The 17,059-nt window shown below is 41.5% G+C and overlaps 1 protein-coding gene across 1 annotated transcript in view; it reads right to left on the bottom strand.

The window, feature by feature from the left end:
- JARID2 (jumonji and AT-rich interaction domain containing 2) overlaps positions 1-17,059 on the bottom strand; it is a 211,095-nt gene that overhangs the window by 57,639 nt on the left and 136,397 nt on the right. Inside the window, exon 4 of the mRNA XM_066558193.1 lies at positions 1,960-2,129. Coding sequence (XP_066414290.1) covers positions 1,960-2,129 — 170 coding nt within the window. The remainder of the gene's footprint in view (positions 1-1,959; positions 2,130-17,059) is intronic.

Below are 17,059 nucleotides of genomic sequence, written 5' to 3'. Positions count from 1 at the left end.
GCACTCAGAGCAGACTCTCTCTCGTGGTTTTTAACATAATTGTAATTGTGATCTTGCTGTCTGAATGCATGTGTTGTCAGAAATGTTCGAGTACTCCTGCATACTGAAGAAATTAGGAATGAATTGCAAGTTCTTAATTGACAGTACAAAACATCAATTATGCCACAGATGAATAACAAAGGAGAAAATTACAGGTGCAAGAGCTAAACACCCATTGATTTAAATAAAAAATAAAAAAATAAAAAACCCAACAATATGAAGCACTGGAATAGGACTAAAGTACCCGTGCTTCCCATTTGCATTGTTAAACCAGAACACAGAGAGAATGCTAAGAGAGTAGGAAATAAAAGTGGAGATAAGTGACACCCCCACAAAGGTTGCCTTTCTATAAGTGCAAGTGCCTTCAAAGCTATAAATAGCACATGCTTAGTTAGCAAGCAGTGGAAACAAGTGTGTGAATGCAGCCATGTGTGCTCACACACAGACACACAGACACACAGAACCCCCATCTGACTCTTCCCACCAACAACTGTGGCAGTTGGCCCAGATCACAGCAGTGACACGCTGCCAACAGACTGATCAACCTCACAGCACACTAAATTAGAAATACATTTCCACAGATTACATTTCAGAGGACCGTTATGCCACTTTAAACTCCATTAGATTCTGCTCCTCTCCATCCTTTAAATAAACACAAAAGCTAGCAAATCACCCTCTGCTATCCCCTCCACCCACCCACTTTACCAGAGGTCCCAGCAGGATGGAGGCTCCATATTGGATGTGAAATAAGATGGATAAATTAGCAACCAGTCTGAAGGTACCACTAGCCTAAAATCTTACAGAAGAAAAGAAAAAATAAATCAAACCACACTGTATTAAGGTGAGAAAGCCTCAGCAGGAAGCTATGGGTGGTGTTGTTCACTGCTGTCCACCTAAGAAAGGGGAACTCAAGCTCTGAAAGATTCAACCCATCAGGTAAGACTTTTTCAGACAAGCTCTATCTGTAACAAATGCACACCCTTTCAGCAGGTAATGGGACAAAACAACAGCATGAGGCACCATTCCAGCACAGAGGATGCAGCTATGGCTAACTAATGAGACAGGGGATGCACCTGTCCAGAAACACACAGCAAGAGACAATATGACAACTGGGGGATTAAACTGAAAGATGCTATTTTCAGCACATGACTTGGGACACGGAGCTATGGAAAGTCTTAAGAAAAATGACCACTCAAGTAACATCCTCTTCTCTAGCTTAATCTAGTCAGTACCTCATGCTCAGGCCCCCCCAAGTCTGGCATGCAGGCTTGCACACACACAGCCCATGGATCCCTGACACACCACACAGCTCCAACCAGGCTCGAGCACCTGTTACTGTGAAGTAATTCAAGTATTTCACTCCACAATTTCAGATGCCTCCTTTGTACTTGGATTGCTGAGAGGAGGAGCTCACCTGTTTTAATTATCACCACAGGAACAATCCAGCTCCTGAGGCAGACAAGAACAATGGCCCTCCACCCACTGTCAGATGAAAAGCCTCACTCAGATTGAACAATAAAGGACAGTGAGGAGGTAGACAAGGGGAATTTCCAAGCAGATTTTCTCCTCTTGCAGGAACAAGTACTCAGGTAAGTTAAGCACTTCTCCAGTTTATAGTCAGACAAAACAAAGGAGGATAGGGAGGACTTAAAAGAGCCAGACAAAAACCCATTCAGGGTAACAGAGAGCCAAGCATAAAAGAAATGTCTTTTTGCACTATTACCAGCCTCATTTTATGATCTTTAGAACCATGAACTTGAATGCTCCTGCTGCAGATACAGTCAAATTGCTGAGAGCTGAAATGCACACAATACCTTCAAGTGCAGCTCCAGTACATTTGTCTGGCTGCTGCTAGGTGTGCAGTGCTACAGCTCCTTCTGTGAATGAGACTGTGCCCCAGCACTGCTGCCAGGTACCTACCTCGAAGACAGAGGAAAGTGAGAAAATCTTCTGTCTTGGGCTTCCTTTTGGAGAGGTCAGAAATCTGAGTGGCAGGAGGGGGTAACAATGGCTCCACTATCTTTATTGGAGTTGTGCTGGGACTGTTTGGCTGGGACTGAGCAAATTTCCTTTGTGCTTGCAGCCTTGGCCTGTGGAAACAAGAGCACATCAGAAGCATGTTAGGCAGAACTTGCTGGATGTGTGAAAGCATAAAAAAACCCCATATAGGATAGAGAGAGAGACAAAGAGAGAGAGATCAAGATCTGAATCCATCTCCCACCAATACCAAATCCCTAACTGGGTCAATAATGAAGACAGTATTTTATTTGTTTTACCCTTTGGTATCTTCTGCTACAATTTGGAAAACCAGAAAGGGAACATCTTGACTGCAAAATCTGTGACTACTGTTTCATATGTTCTGAGTGTCTTCTTGCACATGATACAATTACAGTTTACCATTCACTTATTTGGAAATTAAATCTGTATTTTGCACCATGAAAATGCCTTTTTTTTTTTTGTTAAGTGTTAGTGCTCATTGCTTTCTGTTTTTAATTAAATTACAAATTAGGTTTATTTTAGCCCCATTAAGGTTTTAATTTATTCCAATCTGCTAGAATCTTATTTTTATAGTAAAATATATATTAATAGATAAGGTATTATATATATATTTGTGCTGAGTTCTAAAAAATAAAACCTCTAGGAGAAAATATTTTTGACAGAGAAAACATCAGGTCAAAACCATTAGATTTTTGTTTGCTTGGCCACAGCCCAGAAGACAGTAAGCAAGGAGGTCAGCAGTGGGGTTAAGCAGGATTTGGGATAAATTTGTAAGATTGAAGGACATGTGTGGAATGAATTTGTTCAGTCTTGGTAGTGCACATGGGCAATGGACTGACACTCTCTGATTAGTTTTAAAACATGCCCAGATACGGCTGCAGGAAATGAGCGGCTGCAGGTGATTTTGGCACTTGGCTGCAAATTATTTCAAGCCTTTCTGAAGGCTCTGATTAACTGCTATGTAGCAATGAATATGATTTTCTTTAATATGTCTAGAACGTAAATTGGTATTAGGGAAAGCATTTTGGGGCAGGACAGATACCCGGAGGGGGTCTCGCTGGGAGCCTGGCTCAGTTCCCCACATAAGAACATGTTAATTTCTCACTTAAGCAACTGGGATTCTAATTGTGATCTTTATTACAGCTTCACAAAGGAGAGAAGCTACAGAAAGAACTTAAAACCTTGTTGAGAAAGGATGCAATTTTATGTCATTTTATTCCCTAATAGCAGAGTATTTACATAATGTCAAAGTGAAACATATTAAATAACACTGAAGGGAAGCCCAGGTCTTGTCGCTCCATGGCAGCCTCGACTGCTGGGACTTAAGGAAAGCACAGTTATCGTTTGGTAGGGATGTAAAACATAATTGGCAAACCTCTTGTTTTTCACAGGTATTAACCTTAAATCTTTGGGTAACAAGAGGTTTGTTACAACAAACAGGTCCCCTAATGACAACAAAGAGCCAAAGTAACATTCAGCAGTTTTCTCCCTAAACTATGCTTAAAATTGTCCTTGTCCTCACTATCCAACACCCACTGCCCTGAACATACCAGCCATTTCTACTGTGGTTTTTAATCTCATCCATGGCAAAAATAACCTGGTGTTTACAATTTTTTTTTTTTTATCATGGTGCTTATAATTTGTGAACTGGAACTAAAATACTATTTAGCACATATATTTCCTCATATCTATGAACAATTATCTTTCCAGGATTAAGGTCTTGTATAGATATGCCTGTATCTCCAAAAAATTACTCAGATTGCTTTGCAAAGCCCCATCTCTTCAAGCAGACTAAGGACTCATGTGCAGGATGAATGGTATTTTAATTTCAAGCAACTACATTTCTATCACCAAAACCATACATGCAGCCAGAGAAAAATGCTTTGTGTTGGCTCCTGTTCTGCACAAAACATATGCTCTCTCGGTAAAAAGCAGACTATAAAGGTTAGCGAGCATCCTGGCTTTCTGCACAGCAATTTTTTCCCATTGATGTGCTTCATCAGCCAGGCTGTTAAAAACATAAACCCACCCACTCTCTGCATCTCTGTACCTGCTCAAATCTCATGTGATCAGTGATAAGCAAGGAGTACCACCACCCACCACGCCACAAAGTAAAGATTAAGCCTGTTTTATGATTCAAAATTATCCCTTTGCAGCAAGAGAATCATCCATGCTGGTTTGCAGTATCCCTATTATCAGTCCCCAGAGCACTGAAACAGGATTAGAGAATGACTTGCAAGTTTGGCATGGATGTGAAATGAATTAGGGAACCTAAAGTACTTTTGGTTCTCTTTTTGAAAGTACACTGTCTGCTACCATTCTTTTCTGGGACAAAAAAGTCCCCGTGGGGCACAGAGCCTGGCCTGGCAGCATCACAGGCTCTTCATACCCATGGGGGCCCCTGATTTCAGCAAGGATAGAGAAAATTCCAGGTATTCCCTCCACTTACAACCATGAACTTTTGCTGCTTCTCCCGGGGAGGCTGTGGAGACTTGTTGCTATATGGTCAGATGTTCCTGAGATGCTTCTCCTCCCAGAGAGGAAAGATGGCTGTTACTTCCATCTGCTCAGTTTGACTTCACCAGTGACACAAAACCAGGCCCCCTTATGAAATATCCATCTTTTATTAAAACCACAAGCAGTTACAGGGTGTAAATATCACTGATTCAATTTATGAACACCAGTAAATGAAAGAACTCTTTTATGACTGCAGCATCCTTTAGGTTTCTGCAAGAAGTACTGTTCCCCGCCTGGATATGTGTGCTCCACAGGCTTCTACTTCAGTACCTGAGAGTGCATACAGAGTGAGCTGTGAGCAAGAAATAAACTATTCTGTAGCTACAGCATACAGGGATGAGGAATCATGATTACAAAAGCAAAAGACACGTTCTTAATTAGCCATTGCTTCAGATTTATGTAAATATGACCAGTTTCAAAGGTGGGCCAGCAAAGAAAAAACATTGGCAGCAACTAAAACTGTTTCCTTGTGAAGGCATGTTTGCACCTTAATAAACTTGTATGTCCCCATGAAAACCTCTAGCAGCATAAAACCAATTATTTCAGGTATGGTTTCACATTACACTTAATCCAATCCAGGTGTGAAGCTACTGCCAAAGAAGGATTGTACCCTCCTTCTTCACTACAGTTACATTAGACGAAGTGTATCAGGTCATACTCACACACCACTTCTGAACAAGGAAGAACAGAAATGATAAAAGTGTTAAGAAAGACACCGTGTGTGTATGATGGCACCCATCTAACATTTAGAAAGAAACAGTGTAGCCAGCAGGACAAAGGCAGTGATTGTCCTCCTGTACTCAGCACTGATGGGGCCACACCTCAAATGCTGCGTTCAATTTTGGGTTCCTTGCCATGAGAAAGACATTGAGGTGGTGTTGATGGACATAGAGGTGGTGAAGGGTCAGAAGCACAAGCCCTGTGAGAAGTGAGTGAGAGAGCTGGGGGTGTTGTTTAGCCTGGAGAAAAGGAGGCTCAAGGGGAATCCCATTGCTCTCCACAGTCACCTGAATGGAAGGTGTAGCCAGATGGGGGTCAGTCTCTTCTCCCACATAACAAGTGACAGGACCAGAGGTAAAGGTCTCAAGTTTTGCAGGCAGATATTTAGATTGGGTATTAGGAAAAGTTTCTTTACAGAAAGGGCTGCAAAGCATTGGAATAGTCTGCCCAGAGAAGTGATTGAGTCCCCATCCCTGGAGGTATTTAAAAAGACACATGGATGTGGCACTTAAGGACACAGGTAGACTTGGCAGTCCTGGGTTAATGGTTGGAGTCAATGATTTTAAAGGTCTTTTCCAACATAAATGAATCCATGATTGTTTAAATGCCTAACACCACCACCTCTTTGCTTCCTAATGCAAGGATTTCTGCTGGAATGACCTATTTAGCATGCATTTGGCAACAACAGACAGATTGGCATGAGCGGCAGAAAGAACAAAAAAAATCCTGTTTCCGTCCTCAAAATAAATTGCTCACTTTGTCCTCATTGAAAGGGTACACACTATGTAAGGCTCATAAATATGCAAACAGAAAAAACTTCGTAAGACGGAAAAGGATGAGGAAAGAACTTAAAATAATCCCACATCTAAACGTCATGCAAACACCCAACATGCAGCCAGAAATACCCAGACTACTTAAAAATAAACAGTAAACCACTTTCTCTCAACAGAAGAGATTATTTTACTTCTACTTCTTTTGAGAGACTTTAAACACATACCTATGACGCAAAGTTCAAAAAAGCCTCAGCCTGAGGAAGTGTCACCTCCTTTGGGTATGCTTCTCTTCTACTGAACTGACTGTTTAGGTCTAAGAAAGTATATTTCAGCCAGAGACTAAAACACCACAACAAAAATATCCTGATTGCAAAAAGTCAGGCTACAAAACCTTTCTCTCCTGACACATAATATACTTTTTGAAGCTTTTTTAGAGGAGAACTCATTTTTAGTAGAACATTTTAAGCAAATTGCATTCTTTGTAATTAAAACACTACAGTTTGTGTTAACTAAAAGTGCTTCAGAATGTCTTTTTAAAAAAGCATATCCTAGCACCATTCCTTTAGCTTGTAAAAAAATTCACATTTAGGAAAAAAAGACTTAATACACAAAGGCAGTCTTTTCTTCACAAAGCAAAGTTCAGGCTAGTAATAGCAGTCTACGTTAAATTTAGTAAACATTAACATTCTAGATAACAGTGCATGTTGTGCTAGCCACAAATCAAGTATTAAACTATTAGTATGTGAGATTTTGTTGTACATGAATACAAAAATCTTACTCTTTTCACTTTATTACTTCATAACTCCTAAGTGAAAACAAAGCATAAGTATGATAAAACACACACAAAACCAAATACACACAGATTTGTAATATATTTGCATGCATACTAATCTATTTATAGAAAATTCTGGGTTTGAGAGGCTGTTCTCATGCCTAAGCATCTCAACTGGGAAGAGATTTGCAAAACAATCTTCTGCAAATGTTCTCTAATCTCCAGCAATCTGCAGGTTTCCACCAAGCTTCCTGCTTAGTATGTGTTACCATATGTCATTACTGCTTGGTCTCATTACCTTTCACTTACTCCTTGAACTCCACTTTTGCTTTTGTCTTTTCCTGCTTTTCTGCAGCCTGATATAACCTTTTCTTGATAACAGCAGGACTAGGAGCTAGGTTTCCAAACACTATAGGAACCATAGGTGAAGCAGCTGCTTGAGCGGTACAGTTTTGTGACTAATTCCCATTTTCCTACTCACTGCAGTGTGCTTTTCACTTAACAATTAAAGGAAGGCTCTGGCATGGCTAGGCACTCTACCTCACAGATTTTGTCCATGCTAACATCATTATAGCTTCCCCTCTGCTGAATACCTGGGTTATTTACTTCCTTGCTGTGACATTTTGCTGGCATGGTGAAAAACTTATCTCTGACGTTTGCTTGGCTCTGTGCCCCTGATCTCGATGAGGTCTGAAGTGCACCATCTTTTGGTCTCATTGGAGGTGATAAACCAAGTATGTCAATTGTGCAACTGCACCATACAACGTGGCACTCGCTCTGGCACACAGCACCTCTGTACAGAAAAATTCACTTGTGCGTGCAGCTTTGCTCAGTAAGGTAAACTTGAATGTGACAGGCTGCAGAAATGTTCTGCCCTCATTTAAAAATAAAATAAATAAGTAATTTAGGCTTTAACAGCCAGGTGTCTGCTGGAAATCAGATGATTATCAAGTGTGTAATTTCCACCTCAAAGTCGACCATGTTATAGGCACTTCTAGGCAAGCCCAAGATGAGTATGCAAAACTTGTTGCTGGAGGTATCATTCTTCATGGGACAAAAAAGAAATCTTGTGCCAGCAGGAAGCATGGCTAAGCTACATTCTACCCTTTCAATCCTCAGAGTAAGTCCAACAGTGATCTTCTAGAAGACCACCAGTTCATGTGAACAGGGCCCCAAACGTCGACAAGTTTTCTAGGGCAATAATGCCAAAACTTATATGAAACATATTATTTTTTCCCCAAACGGTGATGGATAATCAAAAATATGAGGTGGGGAAAAAAAATTCCCCGCAGAACACAAGATCTTGTTGGCTGTCCCTGGAGCACACCTGAGTGCACATGTTGGCTCTGGTGGCACTAGGCAGTGTTTCTATATGTACTCACACATCTCTGCCACCACTGTATCCCAAGCTACCCTGTCAGGTCAATCAACAGCACCACACCAAGAGCAAGAAAGCCAGCTTGTGAAGGAGTCCTTTGAATTGCATTTCCTCTCCCACATGCCCCAAAGCTACTGGGATAGCATCTTCTACCCATATCAGTGGTATCTGTTGCCCATTTGATAACACGACCCCATTGCTACTGCCAGCAAATCTGCAGTAGAGGAAATGGAGATTCAGTCAAGTATCTGTGTCCCTACATCGGTTTGTGCCAGGAAGGGACTAGAAATTAAGAGACCTGGTTGCTCCCATCCATGCAGATATCAAGTGCAGCTAACTATTGCAAAGCATGGGATCACTCTCAGATATGGCTCCTTCAAAATAATTCACAAGATAATGTAACCTGAGACACAACCTAGACCTGCTACTACCAGGTAGGAGTGTAATTCTTAACCCTGTCATATGATTAAAAGAATCTGGGCTACTTTTCTGTAAATTAAACATTGCAGAAAGGTTGAATGCAACAATTTTCAGAAGCTGTTTTTACTAAGACCTTTATTCACTCAATCTTTTTTACTTTCTGTGGGCCAGCAAATCAAAATTGGGCCTAAATTAACAACACAATTTTATACCAGATTTAAATCTTCAAGCGATCCAATGAAAGCACACTATTAAGTCCATTCAGTCCTTGATTGTGAAGCCAAACAGGGCATGTTCCTTTAAAAAACACTTCTTACTCTAAAACTTTAGCCACAATGAATGAACGCACATTTTCCTTTGAGATTTTTTTTTTTGGTGTGTGTGTGTTTTGTTAAATGGGAAACGGTTTCTGAGAACCTCCTCTCCTGTTAACAACAGAAAGGTGTTTGGGAATGGCATTTAATGAACAATAATTGAGCTAACCCATATGCTTCGTGACTAGTTCAAAGTACAGTTAGACACAAACTTTTTTTCCTAAAAACTGCTCCAGTTATCATTAATTCTGGAACCGCCTGTTTTTCCTGGCAATGCTCACTGATTACAAGAAGGTACTTGCAGTCTCCAAACCCTCCTCATGTCATGCAGTTTAGCAGAGACACTTATACCTACTAAGGGAAACAGCTGGCTGTTTAAACAACACAAAAGATAGCACTGGCCAAAGTGGGAGTCCTTAAAAGCTGCTGGGCACAGTTACCATCCCCCACCACTTTAACTGTGTTAGGAGGAACTGGACAACTCCAGCCACCATAAATGAGCCTTGTACATACTCCACATTGCCTATATAAGCAGTCACAATGGCATAGGTATGGACACCTTGCCTGCTAGGCTGAGGCCCATACTGGACAGTTTATAGAAGAAGCTGTAGAAAACTAACATTGTGTTCAGGTTTCACCTGTGGATCCAGTAAGTGCAGGCGTTTCAGTGGTCTAGATAACCTTGAGAGGGCTAAATCACACTGGCCACTAAATGCCCTGGGTTTTTGCTCATCCACAGTGCTCAGGGAATTTCGACACTACTTTTATGTAGCAGTAAGATTTCCCAGTGTGAACTTGAGTGCCCTTCATGGACTTCAGGATACAGGGAAGCAAAGAGGAACAAGAAATGATCCAAAAAACCAAAAGCATAATTAGTCAATGTTGCAGAAGAATGGGTCCCCTGTCACCTTATTGCTGCAACTGGTTTTAATTGCACTTGATGCAAGAACAGTCCATGCTTATTGCACACAATTTCCATCACTGCAGCACTGCAGGCAGGGTCACAACCTCTCATCGTGCATAAACCAAAACTTAACTTTGACTTACCAAGTTGCAACTCCTGCACAGCACAATTACAAAACCACACATCCACCTTCAAATATCTCAACAATGGCATACTTCAAGCTCAGACTCTAGCAGCTGGATAAAGGCTGATTTAGATTGAAATACATTAATGACCATCAAATACTCAAACCCTTCCACCTGTCTCATGTGCCAGTCGCTGTGGCAGGTACAGGAGGGTTTATTAGGTGCTGTCCAGAGAGAAGCAGCAGTGGGAGTGTGATCAAATGAGGATATGGCAGCTGAATAAAGCTCCCAAGAAGCAGTTTTCTTACAGCCTTCAGATCACACTATAGCAACTGTCCTACAGACTTCTCCATAAATCCAGGGCCAAAGCCTTATTCCTCTATAAGTAAGTGGGGGATCTGGACAAACAGAAAGAAAATTACTCTTTTAAATCTACTTTCTCCAAGGTTATAACACCTGAGATTAGACAAAGTTTTCCTCTCCATACAGACATGTGGTGAGCTGTACATGGCAATAGATGGCAGAAGAGATCCTTCTGAATACTGGAGACAGGTGGTGCCACCCTTCCTTTGTCCTGCAACAGTTCTTAAAAATTCCCATTCTGGAGCAGCTTCATTTCTAGTCCAAGAACATAAGCACTGGTACTTCAACCTCTGACTGCTCCAAGTTGTACTCCAGCTGTGTCTACACTGTACCATATTGCACATTGCATAAAGCCTTCAAATTCATCAGTCTACATGGAAATCAATCTAACAACATTGCTGCAGACTGTGAGTCCTACAGATGCTCCTCCTAAAGTCCTGGTTATTGCTGACACCCTCAACACCACAGCCAACAACATTCGGCTGAGCCAGCTCAGATATGCCCACAGAAGATACAAAGGTGCACAGTAATGCAAAACCAGCCTCATTCAGAAGGAACAGGAATGTATTCCAGAAGTCCATTTTGGAGGAGGCTGTGTCCTGGATACATCTCTTTCCCTGCTGCTCTTTGGGCTATGCATGTTACAGAGATTGCACCCTAGCTTATGATACTTGACTCTTTGGGACTAAGCTGTGGTGGGAGTCACTGCACTGGTGTGAAACAGTACCAAGCACCAGCTGATGAGCACTGACTTCAGCAGTACCATAAAAGCTACAACAACTTCTGACTACTCCCACCTGCACACAGCTTACTTCAGCTCCTGCACCCATGTTCTGGAGGCATTCCTCTTCTGCAGCATTCCTCATCTCAGGCTGCTACTTGGTTCTCTTCACCAGAGCGCTCAGCAAGCTGCCTACCAAGCACAGCTGAGCACAGCTACCTACAAAAGTTCTTGGCAAATGGAGACTAGGGTTTCCAGTTCCTGCATCCAGAAATGAGGGCTGCCCCTCTATTCTAGCAGTGTGACCCAAGATTCCTACTTTTCAGCTTGAGCCAAAACCACCATGCCATACCAGAAAGCAAGAACATCACCAAGGAGTACAGGTCTGCCATTTTATGCTGTGCTGCTGCACAGAAGAGCATCACCACATGCTACAAAGTTAAAATTCAAAACCACAGCAGCAAAAAAAAAAAAAAAAAAAAAAAATTAAGGAACTATTTACATTTGCTTGCTTTTTAATAATCACTACCAGATGTCTGAGTGTGTACTATGTCTACAAACTTCTTTTCAAGAAGAAAACCACAAGAACAAAGTTATTTTTTCACATTAAACCCTGTCCCTTGTGCTGGAAGTAAACAAGGTTGAACTCCATGCTAATAGACACCTTCCTCACTGGAAGGAGGATGAATTTCCAGTTCACTCGCACGGTCTCCACCTACTGGCAAGGAACCTGTCATGGTCCTGCTGCCGGCACTCACTGAAGGTGGAAGAATGAAGCAACCTCAGAAGTCTTCTGATATTGAGGCAAAGCCAGTATGGGAAAGCCCAGGGGCACAAAATGGTCCACTTCACTTCTCTGCTGCTGTCTGCATGGAATTGTGGGCAACTTTGTTAAATTTGTTATTGTTTATTACCAATGCAGGTTTGGTAAAAAAACAAATGGATTGGATTCTTTTCAAAAGTGCTTTTGACCCCTACAAAAAGATTTCCCACCCTATGGAAGACAGCCTGTAGAATGTTAAAACCTGTTCATTTTGAGCAAACTTGAGCACTGCCCCCTATTTAATTACAGAGAGGTCAAAATTACTTCTAGCACAACACACTGTGCAGCTTCAATATTATTCTAGTATTATTTTCGGTGTCCTCAGACATCTGAGGGACATCTGCAAAACCTGTTCACTTCCCAGTTCCCAAGCAGGAGGCATTAAACAAAACCAGCACGGTTCAGATGACAGAGCTTCCCACTTCCTTGCTCATGAGATGCCTGAGCACTACCCAAACCCCTGGTCTCTGATCAATTCAGAGCTGCTCTTTGTTCCCTATGATAAACCAAATAATACCAAACATAGCAGCAGCTCCCTCCCTAGTAATTTGACCAGCTGCTAAAACTCAAGAGGATGCAAGATCAAAGCCATACGACTGAAGGAAAATTCTTTTTTCACTTTGAGCAGCCTTTTCTCTGCAATTGTGCTTTAAAAAAGTGTTTTACAGACCATTTCATTCTTGTTTTCCAATCTCAGAAAAACACGCGTACCTCAACTCCAGCAATCGCTCACCTTCGCCCTAAAAGCAACTTGCACTAGCCAGAAAGCCACAGATTACTTCTGGCAGAAATGTCAGAAATAACAGTGTATGGATCATTCTAGCCATCATCCGAATGGCTGAGAAATTTCCTGTTCAATTAAGCCCTGCATTAATCCCTAACATTCAAATAAGATTTTCCATCTACTGGCAGGAAGTGATAAAAGTCAGTAGGTTGTGGGCATTTTTAACCTCTTGCAGAGGTTGCAGCTTGCAATTTAACCACACCTGAAACCATGTATCTGCACTTCCCACAGGGAAAGCCTTTAGAGGGCTCCTCTACCATCTGCCTATTACTAGAAACTCAACATTTCTCTTGTAAAAACTACAACGCTTAGACACACAGTAAGGAAAAAAAAAAAAAAAAAGAGGTACAAGACATCCTATATCTACTGCACAGACTTTATTCTGAAAAGCAGCAAAGCGATCACTTTTGCATAGAACACCCATCAGTCACATTCACTGTCTTGCCAAAAAGGATTACTAAACAGAATCATGCAAGAGAGCTATAGGGGAAGAAAATAAAATAAAAATCAGTATATTCCATTATGTTAATCCTATGCTATTCTTATATAATACTGAATTCCATTATGTTAAATCTATGCTATTCTTATATAACTCTGAAGATAAAATACAAACTTTAGCAGATGCTGTCTCTATTTTTTGGTCTCTTTTCCTTCATCATTGTAATTTTTTGTATTGAGTTTTTCTTGGAAGCAAACCACGACCCTCTCCAGGCTTTCTCTGCAGGAGTCAAACAGCCCATTCTTGCAAGTCAATCAGGCAGACACAGTCAATTGTCCCAGTAACTCTGTTCATGCCTTCTTTCAAGCCATGCCACATCCTGCTACCAGTCAAACTGGCCTGAAAAGGAAAGGGGCCATTCACCTCAAACCTCTTCTTTACATAGATGCTAAATCCCATGAGAGGGGGCTGGCTGGACTGCCAGAGCATGCTGTCTTTCTCTTCCTCCTGAATGCCAGAAGAAGTAGTTGGGAACTAATGATATGAATGGAAACTATGGTAACAATTCCTGTGCCACCACAATCTATTACCTTCCCTGCAGACCTTCTTTCTTTACCTGAAGTAGTAAGTATTCAATACTCTCTTGCTTCTTGTCACACGTGTCACATTCCCCTGCCCCTGGAGACTCCAGTAAAAAGATATGGTGCATATCGAGCTCATTTCAGTACCAGGTAATCATAGTAAAAAACCCTCACAGACACACACTAATTGTGCGTACACACCACACATCTGTCCAGGAAGTGAAAAAATACAGTCCCTCTGAGAAGACTTTGTTCACAGAAGAGTGAGATTTATCAGTGCTTTTTCCCTAACATCCTCCTTAATTTTACTTTTAGGATTCACAGTGGTAGGTGAGCAGCAGGACACCTGATATTTGATGATACAACTCAGATAAACTAGGAGCTTGCACATAGTGGCAGGAGAAAGTCGTGTTCCTCCTGGTTCTGCATCCCATTGTGCACTCTGACCAGGAAGTAATGGGAGGGCACAGTCCCAGCCTGGGGGAGGACAAAGGGAGTGGGACCACACCCTTCTGGAGCAGCAACTGCTGCACTGCCTCACCTGCATCCTACCCCCCTGAATGAGTGGGTTCAGTTTGGTTAAAACTGGTCTGAGAGGCTGCTTCAGAAAAAAGGAGTGGTATATGTTCTTCCCTTCACCTCCAGCCACACGCTCCTGCTTATGCCAGCCCTTGAGCTCCTGAGACCCTAGAATCAGCTGGCTGAGGAAGTCTGTCAAGCTGAAAATTAATTTATAGGTTGGGCTTTTTCCTTTTTCAGGTTGGGGTCCATAAGCACAGAAGTGCTGGTGCTGGCACAAAAGAGGTAGCACGAACACACTAGAGGAAAGAACAGGGCTCCCTTTTCCACTAGCAGCTCACATTAAGATCACCCTAAGCTGACTAAGAAACACATTAGCTACTGAACTGTAAAATTTTAACAGAAAATGTGCCTGGCAGCAATGCCAGTGTGGTCCCTTTCACTGTCAACCTTTCTGCAACAAGGAGCCTAGTTTCCACCAAGACAAGCAAGGAAGACAAATTTGGGTGGGCTTTTTTACTTGATAACCTTGGGGTTTTTTTCAAGAGTTTTGGTTTTGTTTTTTTTTTTAAATAATGAAAAGGTCTGATTTCCATCCCTTCTGTCCCCATGAGCAGATCACCCACTACTTTTCCCTGTATCATCACAAGCAAAGCCTCAGCTTACAAACATTTAAAATAGAAAGGAGAGGGTGGCATAGCAGATGCTGTCTACACTGAAAGTGACACAGCATAAAAGTGCAGTGAGTACTTTATAGGTGCTCCATGGACAAAGTCCATGGCTGGCACTGTGCTCCTCTGGAAGTGCCCCTGAGGTGTGGTCACTGACTGTGATAAATCACCAGAGCAACAACTAAGCACAGTAAATCTATCTGAAAACCCCCAAAATCCTGGGATGCTTCCTGGCACCTTCTCTTCTCCTAAACTGCCTTGAGCCAATATTTGGTCACTCATCTGGCTGACAGTCCTCAGGCAAACAACTTTTCTATCCCTTTTCCAGGCTGAAATTAAGACACTGACTAAAAGAGTGCAGGCAGAAGGAAAAAAGTCCTATGAAAAACAGTATGTGCACACCCACTCCTGCTTGAATCAAATGAGGGCTTGAGGTCAAATTGCCACATGGCCATACAAAAGGTCAAGGCAAGAGTGCTCCCAACAGGAGTGGCAAGAAATTGGCAATTACTTCAGCTGGGACCACCAGTGAACATTTGATAAACCCAACACCAGTTCAGGTAGTTGTCAAAGGCTGGGCACCTGCAAGGGAATTGGTGAGAATGCCACACAAATTGGTGAGAGTGCCATGCAAAACTCCACACCAAGAACAAAAGAAGTGAAATTGGAAAGAATGCTTGGGCAGCAAGAGAAATCAAGGCAGCAAGGCCAGGAACAATCGAGAAACTAAAACATTCTGTCGGTATGTTCAGGGAAAGTGGAAGTTGACCAAAAATAAAATGGAAATCCTGTGAGGACCAGATGACTAAGGAGAGAATGGCAATGCAGCCACAATATGTCTGATTAGAAAACTGCAGAAATCTGACAAAACATGCAATTCTTTTCATACCCAGCCAACCACTGAGCCACAGGTAAGCAAATATGTGGAGGATTTCATAAACCCCCTGAGTATTTTCTTGGTTTAAAATTATATTAAATATGGGCTCAGTAGCTTGGGATACTGTTCAAAATAACAAACAAATGCAACCACAACGGGTTGTGTGAGTGACTGCCCTTAGCACTGAGGACATCTTACTAGCTTGAAGGTGAGAATTAAGTCAACAAATAATATAAATGCATCTTTTATCACACCATTACCAAGGGAAGACAATGCCAAAAGGCAGAACTAGAGATGCTTCTCCTGAGGCCTTGCTGGCAACACAAGACTGCCCCAACTTAATTTTTGTTAAATCAGTTCAAATCCATGTGGATTGTTATGGGTTAAGAGTAGGTTAAACCAGTGCCTTGTTGACAGATAAATCAAAAAGACAGCCTGTCCATACAGCCTCTTGTGCCAGTTTAACTTCATTAATTTAAAAGCTACATCTTAATTTATTTTAACACAAGCCATCAAAAAATCTCAGCAAAGCACCACCACTAAGACTTGAATGATTCTGGATCAGGAAATCCAAAATCCCTTTTAAAGCTATACCAGATTCCAGCCAACCTACCCCACAACCTGCTATTTTCTGTGGTGGTTTCCCACTACAGACAGAGGGAGATTTTGCCTTTAGAAGAAATTTAAGCTGCAATTCCATCTCCAAATATTCCAATTCTATACTTTGGAAGAGGTAATGACTCCAACTTCACATTTTCTATGGGCAGTATTAAAACCATACCAAACAGAGACATCCCTGATATAATACAGGGTTCAAAATCTAAGTAAGAATTTTGCCAAACATGCTAATCTACATTTTTGTGCATTCACCTGGGCTCTCTCCCTACCCACAAGGGACTCCTTATGGCCAGGCAGCTTCAAATGTGTTCCAGCACTTCCATGCATCATTGTTACATAAATCTGCAAGATCAGAAGCTGCACTAGAAATAACTGGGTCACTAACAGTACCCCTCTTCATAGCCATTGAGTGACCTTAGACAGTCTGACATGACTGATGTGGTTAACAATGCTTTAAGCTACATAAAATTAAACTATATAGGTACGTTTTACTTATTCAATGTTTTATACATGCATATACATGCACACACACATGCACATATACATATGCATGTTATCTGCAGTGAAAAGCCATGATTGGAGACAAACATCAGAAATATGAATAGCTGATTTTTAGATTACTATAATAAGCTTAGTAGAAGGTATTCCATAATTTAATGAGATAATAAACTGTCATAATTAACTGCATTTTACATACCTTTCC

The sequence above is a fragment of the Molothrus aeneus genome, chromosome 1 (genome assembly GCF_037042795.1).
Source record: "Molothrus aeneus isolate 106 chromosome 1, BPBGC_Maene_1.0, whole genome shotgun sequence".
NCBI lineage: Eukaryota > Metazoa > Chordata > Aves > Passeriformes > Icteridae > Molothrus > Molothrus aeneus.
Note: the sequence above shows the minus strand (reverse complement) of the source record. Positions and strands in the feature narration are given on the sequence as shown.